General features: G+C 45.4%; 1 protein-coding gene across 1 annotated transcript in view; it reads left to right on the top strand.

Annotated features, from left to right (window-relative positions):
- Positions 1-13,180, top strand: part of si:ch211-267e7.3 (ADAMTS-like protein 2) — a 35,784-nt gene extending 22,604 nt beyond the window's left edge. Inside the window, exons 13-20 of the mRNA XM_059344264.1 lie at positions 670-770; positions 1,182-1,308; positions 2,718-2,931; positions 3,629-3,784; positions 3,970-4,140; positions 4,351-4,527; positions 5,095-5,248; positions 12,726-13,180. Coding sequence (XP_059200247.1) covers positions 670-770; positions 1,182-1,308; positions 2,718-2,931; positions 3,629-3,784; positions 3,970-4,140; positions 4,351-4,527; positions 5,095-5,248; positions 12,726-12,877 — 1,252 coding nt within the window. The 3' untranslated portion in view covers positions 12,878-13,180. The remainder of the gene's footprint in view (positions 1-669; positions 771-1,181; positions 1,309-2,717; positions 2,932-3,628; positions 3,785-3,969; positions 4,141-4,350; positions 4,528-5,094; positions 5,249-12,725) is intronic.
- Positions 13,181-13,748: the final 568 nt, after the last annotated feature.

Below are 13,748 nucleotides of genomic sequence, written 5' to 3'. Positions count from 1 at the left end.
TACCGGTCAAAAGTTTTAGAACACCCCAATTTTTCCAGTTTTTTATTGAAATTCAAGCAGTTCAAGTCAAATGAACAGCTTGAAAGGGTCCAAAGGTAAGTGGTGAACTGCCAGAGGTAAATAAAAAAAGGTAAGCTTAACCAAAACTGGAAAATAATGTACATTTCAGAATTATACAAGTAGGCCTTTTTGAGGGAACAAGATTTTGGGTTAACAACTTAACTCTATGGAGTCTTGGGCTATTTTGTCCATTTTTGAATTCTTTTCATGTCTTTGTTAGTCATTTTGTGTCTTTTTTAAGTCATTCTGTGTCTTTTTTTGGTCATTTTGTGTCTTTTTTTAGTCCTTTAGTCCAACATAACATGTGATTTTGAATCTTTTTTTTACTTTCAAAACACTATCATGCTCAATAAAGAATTTTAAATGTTGCAAATGTGCATTAATTTCAGAGTACACTGAGACATTAAACTGCATCATTTTCAATTAAATTCTGGAAAAGTTGGTGTGTTCTAAAACTTTTGACCAGTAGTGTATTTCATGTTGTCCAGACATAATTACCTCATTGTAATTAAACTGAATTAACCTTCTAATAATAGAATAAAAATGGTTAGATTGCATGTTTTTTCTCTCTCTTAAATAAACTGTTAACATGTGTTTGTGTGTCTCCAGTAATGACTTTGATGTGGGTCTGGACTCAGATGTCAGTCTGGCTGACATGTACCGCTGGAAGGTTTCTGCTTATGCTCCCTGCAGCTCCACCTGTACAACAGGTAAACACACTCATCACATGCCAGAACACCAATATGATAATACCCACCTAATTTATTATTTATTATGTTAATGCAGCTTGTTCCACCATGGCTATAGAAATATCAGTGTAAGAGTCTATGGCACTCTGTCACATCAGGACATATCAGAGTTTAAACGGCTCTAAATCAGTGAGCAATGTATATTAAACTGCATGTAACCATAGCAACACTTTACACTGCATTACCAGATCAATTCTGTTATGAAACTGATTACTGATGTTAAACGCTAACACCTCTCTTATTTTTCTTTGGTAAGTTTCTGCTGTATTAGTGTGATGATGCAATCTGAGGAGTCCAATGGACCAGAGTTCTAGATATTAGTGCTCATGGATCGTATGTTGTTGATGTCTCTGTTGTGTCTGTCGTGGTCAGGAATCACCACCAGCTACGCTCTCTGTGTTCGCTACGACGGGACGGAGGTGGATGACAGCTACTGCGACTCTCTGACCAGACCAGAACCCACCCACGAGTTCTGTACCGGCAAGGAGTGTCCTCCCAGGTACCGCCCTCATCTACTGGCTGGCTGGATGGCTGGCTGGCTGGTTGACTGGCTGGTTGGTTGACTGGCTGGCTGGATGGCTGGCTGGTTGACTGGCTGGTTGGTTGACTGGCTGGCTGGTTGGTTGGTTGACTGACTGGTTGGTTGGTTGACTGACTGGCTGGTTGGTTGACTGGCTGGCTGGTTGGTTGGTTGACTGACTGGTTGGTTGGTTGACTGACTGGCTGGTTGGTTGACTGGCTGGCTGGCTGGTTGGTTGGTTGACTGGCTGGCTGGCTGGCTGGCTGGTTGGTTGACTGGCTGGCTGGCTGGTTGGTTGACTGACTGACTGGCTGGCTGGCTAGCTGGTTGGTTGGTTGACTGGCTGGCTGGCTGGTTGGTTGGTTGGTTGGTTGACTGACTGACTGGCTGGCTGGCTGGTTGGTTGGTTGACTGACTGGCTGGTTGGTTGGTTGGTTGACTGGCTGGTTGGTTGGTTGACTGACTGGCTGGTTGGTTGGTTGGTTGACTGACTGGTTGGTTGGTTGACTGACTGGCTGGTTGGTTGACTGGCTGGCTGGCTGGTTGGTTGGTTGACTGGCTGGCTGGCTGGCTGGCTGGTTGGTTGACTGGCTGGCTGGCTGGTTGGTTGACTGACTGACTGGCTGGCTGGCTAGCTGGTTGGTTGGTTGACTGGCTGGCTGGCTGGTTGGTTGGTTGGTTGGTTGACTGACTGACTGGCTGGCTGGCTGGTTGGTTGGTTGACTGACTGGCTGGTTGGTTGGTTGGTTGGTTGACTGGCTGGTTGGTTGGTTGACTGACTGGCTGGCTGGTTGACTGGTTGGCTGGTTGGTTGGTTGGTTGGTTGGTTGGTTGGCTCGCTCGTTGACTGAATGGCTGGCTGGTTGACTGACTGGCTGACTGACTGACAGGCTAGCTGGTTGACTGACTGGTTACCTGGCTGAATGGGTGGTTGACTGGTTGGTTGACTGAATGGCTGGCTGGTTGGTTGGTTGGTTGGTTGACTGACTGGCTGGCTGGTTGACTGTCTGGTTGACGGGCTGAATGGGTGGCTGGCTGGTTGACTCGCTGAATTGGTGGCTGGCTGGCATATTGACTGACTGACTGACTGGCTGGCATGTTGACTGACTGGTTGGCTGGTTGAATGGGTGGCTGACTGGTTGACTGGCTGATTGGCTGGTTGACTGGCTGATTGGCTGGTTGACTGGCTGATTGGCTGACTGACTCGTCACCACTCATCATGTTTGTCTTGTAAACAGAGCGGCCTGTTGGAGCGGTTCATTGCAACATTGACAACAAACTTATTTACATTCACACATTGTCTCTTTAACATTTTCTTCAAAGATTCAAACAAGAATTTTTTACTCAGGTAAATATTCAGAACTTTACATGCCTCTGTCTGTGTTCAGGTGGGAGACCAGCGGGTGGAGCGAGTGCTCCCGTACCTGTGGCGAGGGCGTCCAGTACCGGACGGTCCGCTGCTGGAAGATGTTGTCTCCTGGTCTGGACTCGTCCGTCTACGACTCACTGTGTCTGACCCACGACCTCCACAAACCAGCCAACAGGAAGGTCTGCCTGGGCCAGAGCTGCGGACCCCAGTGGGAGGTCTCAGAGTGGTCCGAGGTAACACACGAGACAGAGAGATACTTTAACAACAGAATAGAATAGAATAGAATAGAATAGCCTATTACAACAAAATGATGGGTGCTCGATCCGATGTCTACATAGGAAATGATTCCGATTTTTAAACCATCTTGAAGTTTGATGTCTTGAGCTCTGATGGTTGTGGTCAAAGCAGCAAAAACCAAAAGCAATGTCCAAGAACTAAGCTTTCTGGCAATTCAAATTTCATGAAAAGCCTCAAAGATTTCAACATGTTGCATCCATCCATCCATTTATTTTTGAGTCATTGGGAGAGCAGAACACAGTCCAAATGTCCTGCAGCTCCTTGAAGATCTGAGCTGATTGTTGAACCCCTTCACCCCTTCACCTGTTCCAGGGCTTTTACAGTCACTTTCTGAAGCCAGTTTTCAGCATTTCTGTTAGAATTTTAGCCCCCGCTGACTGGTTCTTGGTCCTACATATGCAGGCTCATTTTTAAAAAATCATGGAGTGGCTAGGATGCATATACTACTGAAAAGGAAACACATTACCAATAGTATTGTGCATTTTGATTTGTGCTCTCTGACTGAACATGCATGTAAATAATGCTGTTAATGATAATAAGACTGCTTATTCTACTGATAACAGGCAGCTGTTCAACATGTTTGTACATTATGTAGAGAAATTGGGAAATATGATACGATATGTGTGTGTGTAGTGCTCTGCCCGCTGTGGTTCTCGTGGCGTGCGTCTCCGGGAGGTGCGTTGCTCCATGGAGATGCGACTCTGTAACAAGTCGTCTCAGCCAGTAGAGAGTCAGGAGTGTGAGGGCCCGCCCTGCGACAGGAGGTGGACCGTGTCTGACTGGGGACCCGTGAGTTGGACAACACACACACACACACACACACACACACACACACACACACACACACACACACACACACTCAACACACACACACACACACACACACACACACACACACTCAACACACACCCAGTCGCGTGTCATGTAATATTTTGTATATGAGTTAAATGTGTGTGTGTGTGTGTGTGTTGCAGTGCTCAGGTGTGTGTGGCGAGGGACGGATGGCCCGGGCGGTGACGTGTCGGTCATCGGGGGGGCTGGTGATGTCAGAGGAGCAGTGTGACCAATCACTGCGCCCGCTGGCCATTTACCCCTGTGGAGACAGAGATTGCGCCCCCCACTGGGTGGAACAGGAATGGCAGCAGGTAAACACATTTTCATAACTGCCATATGGTCTTGATGTTTTAAGTGTTGGATGTATCAAAAAAAACAAAACAATAAATATATGTTTAAATAAAAATATGCACATGCTTCCCTGTGTGTGTGTGTGTGTGTGTGTGTGTGTGTCTGTGTGTGTGTGTGTGTCTGTGTCTGTGTCTGTGTGTGTGTGTGTGTGTGTGTGTGTTGTGTTGCAGTGTAACGCTTCCTGTGGGCGTGGCCTGCGGCAGCGTCAGGTGGTGTGTGCAGGTCTGGAGGGAGGCGTCTTCAAAGAGTTCCCAGACAGCAGCTGTGACCAGAACAACCAACCAGAGAGCAGCTCCTCCTGCTTCCAGAGACCCTGCTCCAAGTGGTTCACCACCTCCTGGTCCCAGGTACCTGTCTGTCTCTCTGTCTGTCTGTCTGTCCCTCTGTCTGTCTGTCTGTCTGTCTGTCTATCTGTCTGTCCCTCTGTCTGTCTGTCTGTCTGACTGTCTGTCTGTCTGTCTGTCTCTCTGTCTGTCTGTCTGTCTGTCTGTCTGTTTGAAGGTCTCAGTTCTGATCATCACTAATATGTATTTAACTGTATTTAAACCCTATAAATCTCTGAGGTTTCCCTCTGTTACGCTGACGACGAGGACATTTACCAACAGAACAGTAATACAGATTCAAAACACAGATAACAGACAAGATAAATAAGTAAATTTGCTTTTTTAAATGACCAAAGCTAAAAACAGCTTCAGGAAAGTCTGCATACAAGCTACGAAATTTAAAAAATGTTCTGGCCGTATTGATCCTCAGTGAGAGTTGAAGATGATTCCAGGTCGTTTTGCATTAAAACAAAGAGTCCATGATTCCAGTCAAGAAGTATGGTTAGCTTTGGAGGTAGTTAAATATAACCAGCTACTAATGTTTGTTTTGCATGTGGAGAAGAATGAAGTGCTGTGTCTGTTCCCCTGCAGTGCAGTAAGACCTGTGGGAGTGGCGTCCAGGTGCGTGAGGTGAAGTGTTACCAGGGGGAGGAGCTGGTGACCAGGGGCCACAGCTGTGACTCCGCCCTCAGGCCAGAATCCAGACAGAGCTGTGAGATCCAGAGCTGTCCAACAGAAACACCAGGTACACAACCACACACAGTGTGCAGTGATGCAACAGCATCATATCACATTGCAGTTAAACAAATCTAATAAATGAATGATACATGTTTTAGTTTGTAACTGTCAACAGCACCGAGTTGGGTGATCACCAGCTAACGTTAGCACGCTATGATTGGCCGCTAACGCTAGCATGCTATGATGTGCATCACTTTTAAGGGTCCTCTGGAAACACTTCTGTTGTGTTGTGGTCTATTTGCAGCACTTTTTCTTATTGTGATGTATTGTGGTTTTTGCAGCGCGTTTTTTAAATGTGTTGTCAAATGGATGATGTTTTCTCAGTTTGCTTGTGTTTTGTGTATTTGCATGTGTCTCTAAAGTTGCAGTGATGTGAGCTCTCGGGGCCACCGTATGTTTCCCTTTTCAACATACACTACTGGTCAAAAGTTTTAGAACACTCCAACTTTTCCAGAAATTTATTGCAAATGATGCAGTTTAATGTCTCAGTGTACTCTGAAATGAATGCATATAACAAATAAACAATTGAAGTTAAAAAAGAAATCAGAGAATCAATTTAGAAAGGAAAATGTATTCTAAACTGTGTTATGATCCGGCTCACAGACCACACAAAACTAAGGAAGCATGTAGGGATTAAATGGAAAAATATAATTTATTTTAACAAAATGAATCCAACATGAAACAACATAACCAAATCTTTACTAAACTAAACCAAAGGAGCTGACAGAAAACATACTACTCGGTCAACTTAATATAATAGAAAACTAAACACAGAGAACTCAAACAAAGGTGATCAGCTCCTCCATGATGCCAAGGGAAAAATAAGAGACCAAACCCCTCAGGAGGGCGGGTTTTAAAGGCGTGGAGACAGTGGCCAGCTGCCTCCAATCGGATCCAATCCAGCACCCTGAAACAACAGACAAACAAACAAACACACACACACACCCACACCCGGGTGGGGCCTGGGGCCGTCACACCCCCCCCCATAAAGACAGGGTCCCAACCCTGGCCTGCTACAACATGTAAACAACAATTTGCACAACTACATCATTTTTTACTAATAATCTTTACCCATACCAATGCATATATTTGAAATAAAAATCACAAAAATTACATTCTTCCAAAATACAGATTCACCTTAACAGTTTTTCACTTGTCCACTATCATGTAGTTTCTATCCCATCTCAGCTACTGGTACCTTGAAGCAAATTTAAGAGAAAGACAGAAACATTCATAATGAAGACATGAAACTACTGGCATGGGGCTCTCGACAGGGCATCTGCCACTATGTTATCCTTTCCTTTAATGTGTTTTATCTCTAACGAATGCGACTGCAGAAACAGAGACCATCTTATCAGCCTTTGATTTGGACAGCGAAGTGAATTCAAGAATGTTAACGGATTGTGATCTGTATAAACCACCACCGGCCCTGAACCCACATAGACTTCAAATTGCTGTAATGACCAAATCAAAGCTAACGCTTCTTTTTCGACAACGGAATAGTTTAATTGATGTTTATTAAACTTCCTGGAGAAAAAGCTTACGGGTCTATCAACACCAAAATCATCCACCTGCAGCAATACCCCACCTGCGCCCACATTACTAGCATCAACCTGGATCTTAAAGGCTTTCTGCATGCAAGGGGCAGCCAGGACCGGAGCATCACAGAGGATCGTCTTAACATTTTCAAAAGCCTTTTGACATGAAGGAGACCAGATGTATTTTACATTTATTTTCAGCAAATCTGTCAAGGGTGCAACTACAGTGGAAAAATTTCTACAGAAGCCCCGGTAGAATCCAACCAAACCCAGAAATCTCATCAGTTCTTTTTTTGTAGCGGGTGGCGGATACTGTTCGATTGCCTGCACTTTCGCCTGCAGGGGACGCACTTCTCCATGCCCAACCTGCCGACCCAGGTACGTCACTGTCGCCCGAGCGAACTCACACTTCGCCAAGTTAACAGTTAAACATGCCTCAGCCAGACGGTCGAACAACAGTTTCACACGCTTCAGGTGGTCAGACCAAGTATCGGAATAAACAACGACGTCATCTAAATATACTGCACAGCCATCCAAATTACCAACAACTCGGTTCATCAAACGTTGGAAAGTTGCCGGCGCATTGCGCAAACCAAAAGGCATGACAGAATACGAGTACAGTCCACTTGGCGTAATAAACGCTGCTATCTCTCGTGCTCTTTGAGACAAAGGAACCTGCCAATAACCTTTCAATAGGTCAAATTTACTGATGAACTTGGCAGCACCAACCTGGTCAATACAATCATCCATGCGCGGCAACGGATAGGAATCGGGCTTCGTAACGCTGTTTACTTTTCTGAAATCAGAACAAAACCGAGGAGTGTTGTCGGATTTTGGCACAAGCAAGCATGGTGATGCCCAGCTAGATGATGATGGTTCAGCGATGCCATTTTTCAACATGTACTCTACCTCAGTGTCCAAGAACTTACGCCTCTCTGGGCTGACACGGTAAAAACGCTGTTTTATTGGCTTCGCGTCACCCACATCAATGTCATGTTCCAGCAAGTGAGTTCGAGACGGCACATCCCCAAACAAACTCGGATACCTACGAATCAGATCTACTAAGTCAGTGCGCCGTGACTCGGATAAATGACCAACAACACCATCCAAATTAGCCAGGACCTCAGAATTTTTCAGCCTACCTGTTAACAACGCCGAATCATGATTTGACAAACCATCCTCACACAATGCTTCACTGCACGTTGGGAGTGTGTTACTAACACACACTGGATGCACAACATCCAACGGCACACTTTGCTGCTGAGACGCACGGGAATGATATGGCTTTAACAAATTTATGTGACAGAGTTGGTGATGCTTTCGACGGTCAGGAGTGGCAATGAGGTAATTTTGTTCTGAGAGTTGTTTCACTACAGTGTATGGACCCATGAACTTAGCCTGGAATGGTGAAGTAACAATAGGCAACAAAGCCAACACCTGGTCACCAGGGATGAAAACACGCCGCTCAGCCCGTCGATCATACAGACGTTTCATTTTGGCTTGTGCTGAAGTCAGTTTTTCTCTTGCCAACTCCATGGCAGAGTACAAACGTTGTCTAAATCCATTTACAAAGTCAATAACATTTTTTGGTGGCTCAGACTCCCTCCAGTCATTTTGCAGCGCAGCCAATGGCCCTCGCACAGTATGACCAAAAACTAATTCATTCGGACTAAATCCAGTACTTTCCTGTGTTACCTCTCGCGCAGACAGCAGTAACCACGGCAAACCCTCCTCCCAATCAGCGTCCATTTGAACGCAGTAAGCACGCAACAAGGATTTTAACGTCTGATGGAACCGCTCTAGCGCACCTTGGCTCTGAGCATGATACGCAGAGGACTGGTTATGTTTCACCTGTAGCTGTGCAAGAACTTGCGCAAACAAACGAGAGGAAAAATTGGAGCCTTGGTCACTCTGAATAGTTTTTGGGATACCAAAGATGGAAACAAATTGACTGAGAGCACGCACCACAGCTTTTGCTGTCAGCGTCCGCAGAGGATACGCAGCAGGATACCTAGTACTCTGACACATTACTGTTAACAGATACACGGCACCTGACTTTGAACGAGGAAGAGGACCTACACAGTCAATGATAAGATGTTCAAATGGCTGGCTAACAGCTGGAATGGGACGTAGAGGAGCCACCTTTATTGTTTGATTTGGTTTGCCTGTTAACTGGCATGTATGGCAGGTTTTAATGTAGGCAGCGACACTTTTCTTAAGGCGAGGCCAAAAGAAATGTCTGAGCACACGATTATACGTTTTTCCCACACCCATATGTCCCGAGTCATCATGAGAGAGACGCAACACCAACTCATGAAATTTAACAGGCACCACAATCTGATAAATTGGGTCACCAATACAACCCTCGCCATGTGGCACCCACTTCCTTACCAGCAGCTCATTTTGAATGAGATAGCCATGTGCCTGATTTTTTACCTCATCGGCTGGAAGAACAGACTGGAAGAGTTCTTTTAGCGTGGGATCGGCTCTTTGCTCATTCACCAATTCACTGTGAGAGACAGACAGGGGAATGTTAGACAGGGACAATGCACACAACTCTGGATCCCCATTTTCATTTTTTACGTGCTCTGAAGAAGCTTCACGCCTGGCCACGGCACGCGTCACAGCGCACGCCGTGAACACCTCAGGAAACTGTTTTTCATTTTCATCTGGACCATGACTGCCTCGCGGCACCGGCACAATCAGTGGACGCGCTGGCTGATCAGCCCAGACACGGTCTCCAGCCACATCATTCCCCAGAATCACAGTAATACCTTCAACAGGCAACTCAGGACGGACCCCCATTGTGACTTCCCCGTCAAACAACTTACAACGTAACATAAGTTTATGTACAGGCACCGGAAAAATGGACATGCCCATGCCTAACACAGGTATGAAGCTTCCTGTGTCGGACGCTTCCGAAAAGGGCAGAGTGGAACCAAGCACAAATGAATCAAACGCCCCTGTGTCCCGCAATATCACCACCGGCACCTTCTCCTCGCTCCCAATCAGAGACACATGTCCCTCTGAAATGAATGGCCGATATGAACTCAAATCCGGTTTGGTCAAAACAACAGACGGCAACTCGTCACCCGGCTGGTCAGCCACCACTGTGCTGGAAACGGGTGCAGCTAACGCAGCTGGTTTAACGTGTTCCCCGTAACGCGAGTGCCGTGATTTACGCGCAGCGCAGTCCCTTTTCCAGTGACCCCTTTTATTACAGAAATGACAAACATCCTCAGACTCACGGACACTACGATCACCCCTCTGCCTCGGACCAAAACTTCCACCAGGACGCCCAGAGAACTGCAGCCCACCAACAAGGTCATTCCCCCTGCCAGCGCCAAACGCAGTACGCGGATTTCCACCGACGTTGTGGGTCAACAAATAATCATCCGCTAACGCAGCAGCCTCTGCAGCCGTTTTCACTTTCTGTTCACTTAAGTACATTGCAACTCGTTCCGGAACCGAATTTTTAAACTGTTCAAGCACCATCAAGTTACACAAACCATCAAAGTCTTTTACCTCAGCTGCTGAACACCAGCGGTTGAAGTGAGTTAACAAATCACGGGCAAACTCTAAGCATGATTTGTCCCCCCTCTTCCAGCTCCTAAATCGCTGTCGATAAGCTTCGGGGACCATTTCATAAGTTTTCAAAACTGCCGTTTTAACCTTCACATAATTACCGCTATCCTCTGTTGTCAACGAGGAAAAAGCCTCCTGCGCGCGTCCCGTTAATACGCACTGCAGCAAGACCGTGCGGTCCGCATCATCCCAGCCTCGTGCATCTGCAACTCGCTCAAACAACGTGAAAAAAATTTCAACCTCCCTCTCATTAAATCTCGGTACCAAACGTAAACTACTCACAATGTCCCGCGAGTGATCACCAATCCGAGTCGACTCATTCATTGACACATCAGACAATTTTCCCTCCTTAAGCAGATTCAACTTCATAGCTTCCAAATCAAGTTTAGCTTTTTCTGTTTGCTGCCGTATTTGTTCCACAGCCACCGCTTTATCAAACTCTGCTCTCTGTCGCAATTTTTCCAATTCCAACTCTTTTCCCGTCTCTAGTTGCATCCGCAATCTCAGCAATTCCTTCTGCTGCTCAAAACTCAAGGCCAGCTCAGGGCCAGGCTCCGCGAGTGCGCCCTGCAACCCATCCGCCCCAGCCAGATTAGTTACAACCGGTGATTCCTGCAATGGTTTAAGAACATTTAACTCATACAAATTTGCCTTAATAATAGCCCGAACATTATCTTTTAATCTTTTGTCACCTACCGATATTACAAAATGCTCTGCTATTTTCAACAGCTGATCTCTGTTACATTGATCCAATAACGCCTCCGACGGAGCGCGCACAAAATCTTCCACTGATGCCATGATTTAACCACACCAGACAGTCTCCGGTAACAACAAAAAAGCACAACACTGACCCCACTCATGCGCAACCGAGGGCTACAAACCTCATAAAGTCGAGCGTCCCCTCTAACTGCCTAACCCGATCTACCTAACTCAACCCTAGTCTTCAGGGGGTACTCACGGCGGGTATTTACGCACTAAAAACCAGTAGTGTGGACAAAGGCGACCAGCACGCTGGCAACCCCGCCAACACTACGGACGTGCTCCCGAGACAACCGCTCCAACCACTTTCACCCCACACTACATGTACTGCACACGAATCCCAAAGAGGAACCGCGCTATGCCTACAGGGGAGTCATCTCAACAGGTGCATTATGCGCATAAAAACGGTCAGTGCTCACTTCTCCCTGTCCCGCGACTGTCTCACAAAATCGACAAAGGCAAAATCTGCACTACATCCTTTAATTCCCTGGACTACATAACCAAGAAAAATACTTAACCACATTCCAAATCCCAACATAAGCTTCCTAAACTGGACGCTAGAAAGGGAATCCCAAGGATGACGTCACTCCCTGGGGAAACCCATCAGTCCCGCCACTTCCCTGCCGGAACAAAGGAAACGCGTGAACTCCCAACAAAGCGCCACTACAAACAAACAACAACCACAAAAAACATATATCACCATAACCAAACGATTAACACCACTTACAACCTATTCTCTTTTTAGACGAGCCCCCAACTTGTTATGATCCGGCTCACAGACCACACAAAACTAAGGAAGCATGTAGGGATTAAATGGAAAAATATAATTTATTTTAACAAAATGAATCCAACATGAAACAACATAACCAAATCTTTACTAAACTAAACCAAAGGAGCTGACAGAAAACATACTACTCGGTCAACTTAATATAATAGAAAACTAAACACAGAGAACTCAAACAAAGGTGATCAGCTCCTCCATGATGCCAAGGGAAAAATAAGAGACCAAACCCCTCAGGAGGGCGGGTTTTAAAGGCGTGGAGACAGTGGCCAGCTGCCTCCAATCGGATCCAATCCAGCACCCTGAAACAACAGACAAACAAACAAACACACACACACACCCACACCCGGGTGGGGCCTGGGGCCGTCACAACTGCTGACTCATGGAAGTAGCACCTTAACAGATAGAACAGCTGAACACACTCAATGGAAACCAAATATTCTTCAGAAAGTTCTTCCCAACTCTGTTGCAGAAGTTCCCTTAAATGTGGAGCAACTTGTAGGTTGTAAGTGATCGAGAAAAGTTTGGACACCTGTAGGAATTGGTAGCAACTTAGCAACTTTCAAGGCTTGATCAACCTCCGTTGCTGCAGAACTGCTTTAAGTTTTAAACCCATTTCTTGTTCCCTGAAAAAGGCCTACTTGTATAATTCTGAAATGTACATTATTTGTCAGTTTTGGTTAAGCTTACCTTTTTTTATTTACCTCTGGCAGTTCACCACTTACCTTTGTACCCTTTCTAGCTGTTCATTTGACTTGAAATTGTTCTAAACCTTTTGACCGGTAGAGTATCTGTGCCTTGTGTGTGTCCAGCAGCAGCAGCAGCAGCTCCAGCAGCAGCAGCAGTCGTCCTAGAAGACTCCTGCCAGGACAAACCCACAGCCAACTGTGCCCTGGTCCTCAAGGTGAAACTGTGCTCCCACTGGTACTACAGGAAGGCCTGCTGCCAGTCCTGTAAGGCCCCCAGACCCTGAAGTCTTCACTGTAACCTCTCACCTCAACCTTAAACACAAACCACTGGTACCAAAGGTCCCATTCCATTCATATTGGTGCTACAGAAGCCTGCTGCTGGCGATGTGAGGCCTTACCACGTTACCTTTATCTTTGTAACTCTTCACTGATTTCAACCTGTGGTCACTGGCTTTACCTTCTACCTTCCATCATGTTTCCTCACACCTAGAATTGCTTCTAAACGTTTTTGTTTGTAGTGGTATTATCATTACTAAAGATTACCCATCACAATAAGTTCTTCCTCACACTCATTTCTAATATACAGTCATGGAAAAAATGATTAGACCAGACCTGTTTTCTTCAATTACTTCTTCATCTTGTTCACTTTTTTGGACAAATATGATAACAACAAAAAGAGCTCATACACTGCAAAGAAAGGGGTGTCTGAAAACAGTAAATCTGAGGGGATTACCTTGCTGAATGGACAGATAATTTCACTTGACAAGATTTCTTAAAAAAGGAAATTAACTCTTTAAACAAGATCAATGATCTAACACTTCTAAATCTAAGTTGTTGTTTTTTTTATCTTGGTAAGGACCAAATAATTTGCAGTTTAAGAGTTTAATTTAAGAGCTGATATCTAGACAGGTTCCATGGTTTTCTTTATGATTTTGCTTATTATCCAGAAAACCATGTTAAATATCTAGATATCAGCTCTTAAATTAAACTCTTATGAGCTATTTTTGTTGTTATCATTATATGAGTCCTTGAGCTGTACCAGGCATTAAAATAAAAAAAAAAATGAAGAAAACAAGGGTGGTCTAATATTTTTTTCCATGACTGCAGTTAGGCAGATAAAGAACAGTTCCCACTCTGTAACTGGGAGATCATTTC

The sequence above is a fragment of the Centropristis striata genome, chromosome 11 (assembly GCF_030273125.1).
Source record: "Centropristis striata isolate RG_2023a ecotype Rhode Island chromosome 11, C.striata_1.0, whole genome shotgun sequence".
Lineage (NCBI taxonomy): Eukaryota > Metazoa > Chordata > Actinopteri > Perciformes > Serranidae > Centropristis > Centropristis striata.
The sequence above is the reverse complement of the archived record's forward strand: the minus strand, read 5'-3'. Positions and strand labels throughout refer to the sequence as shown.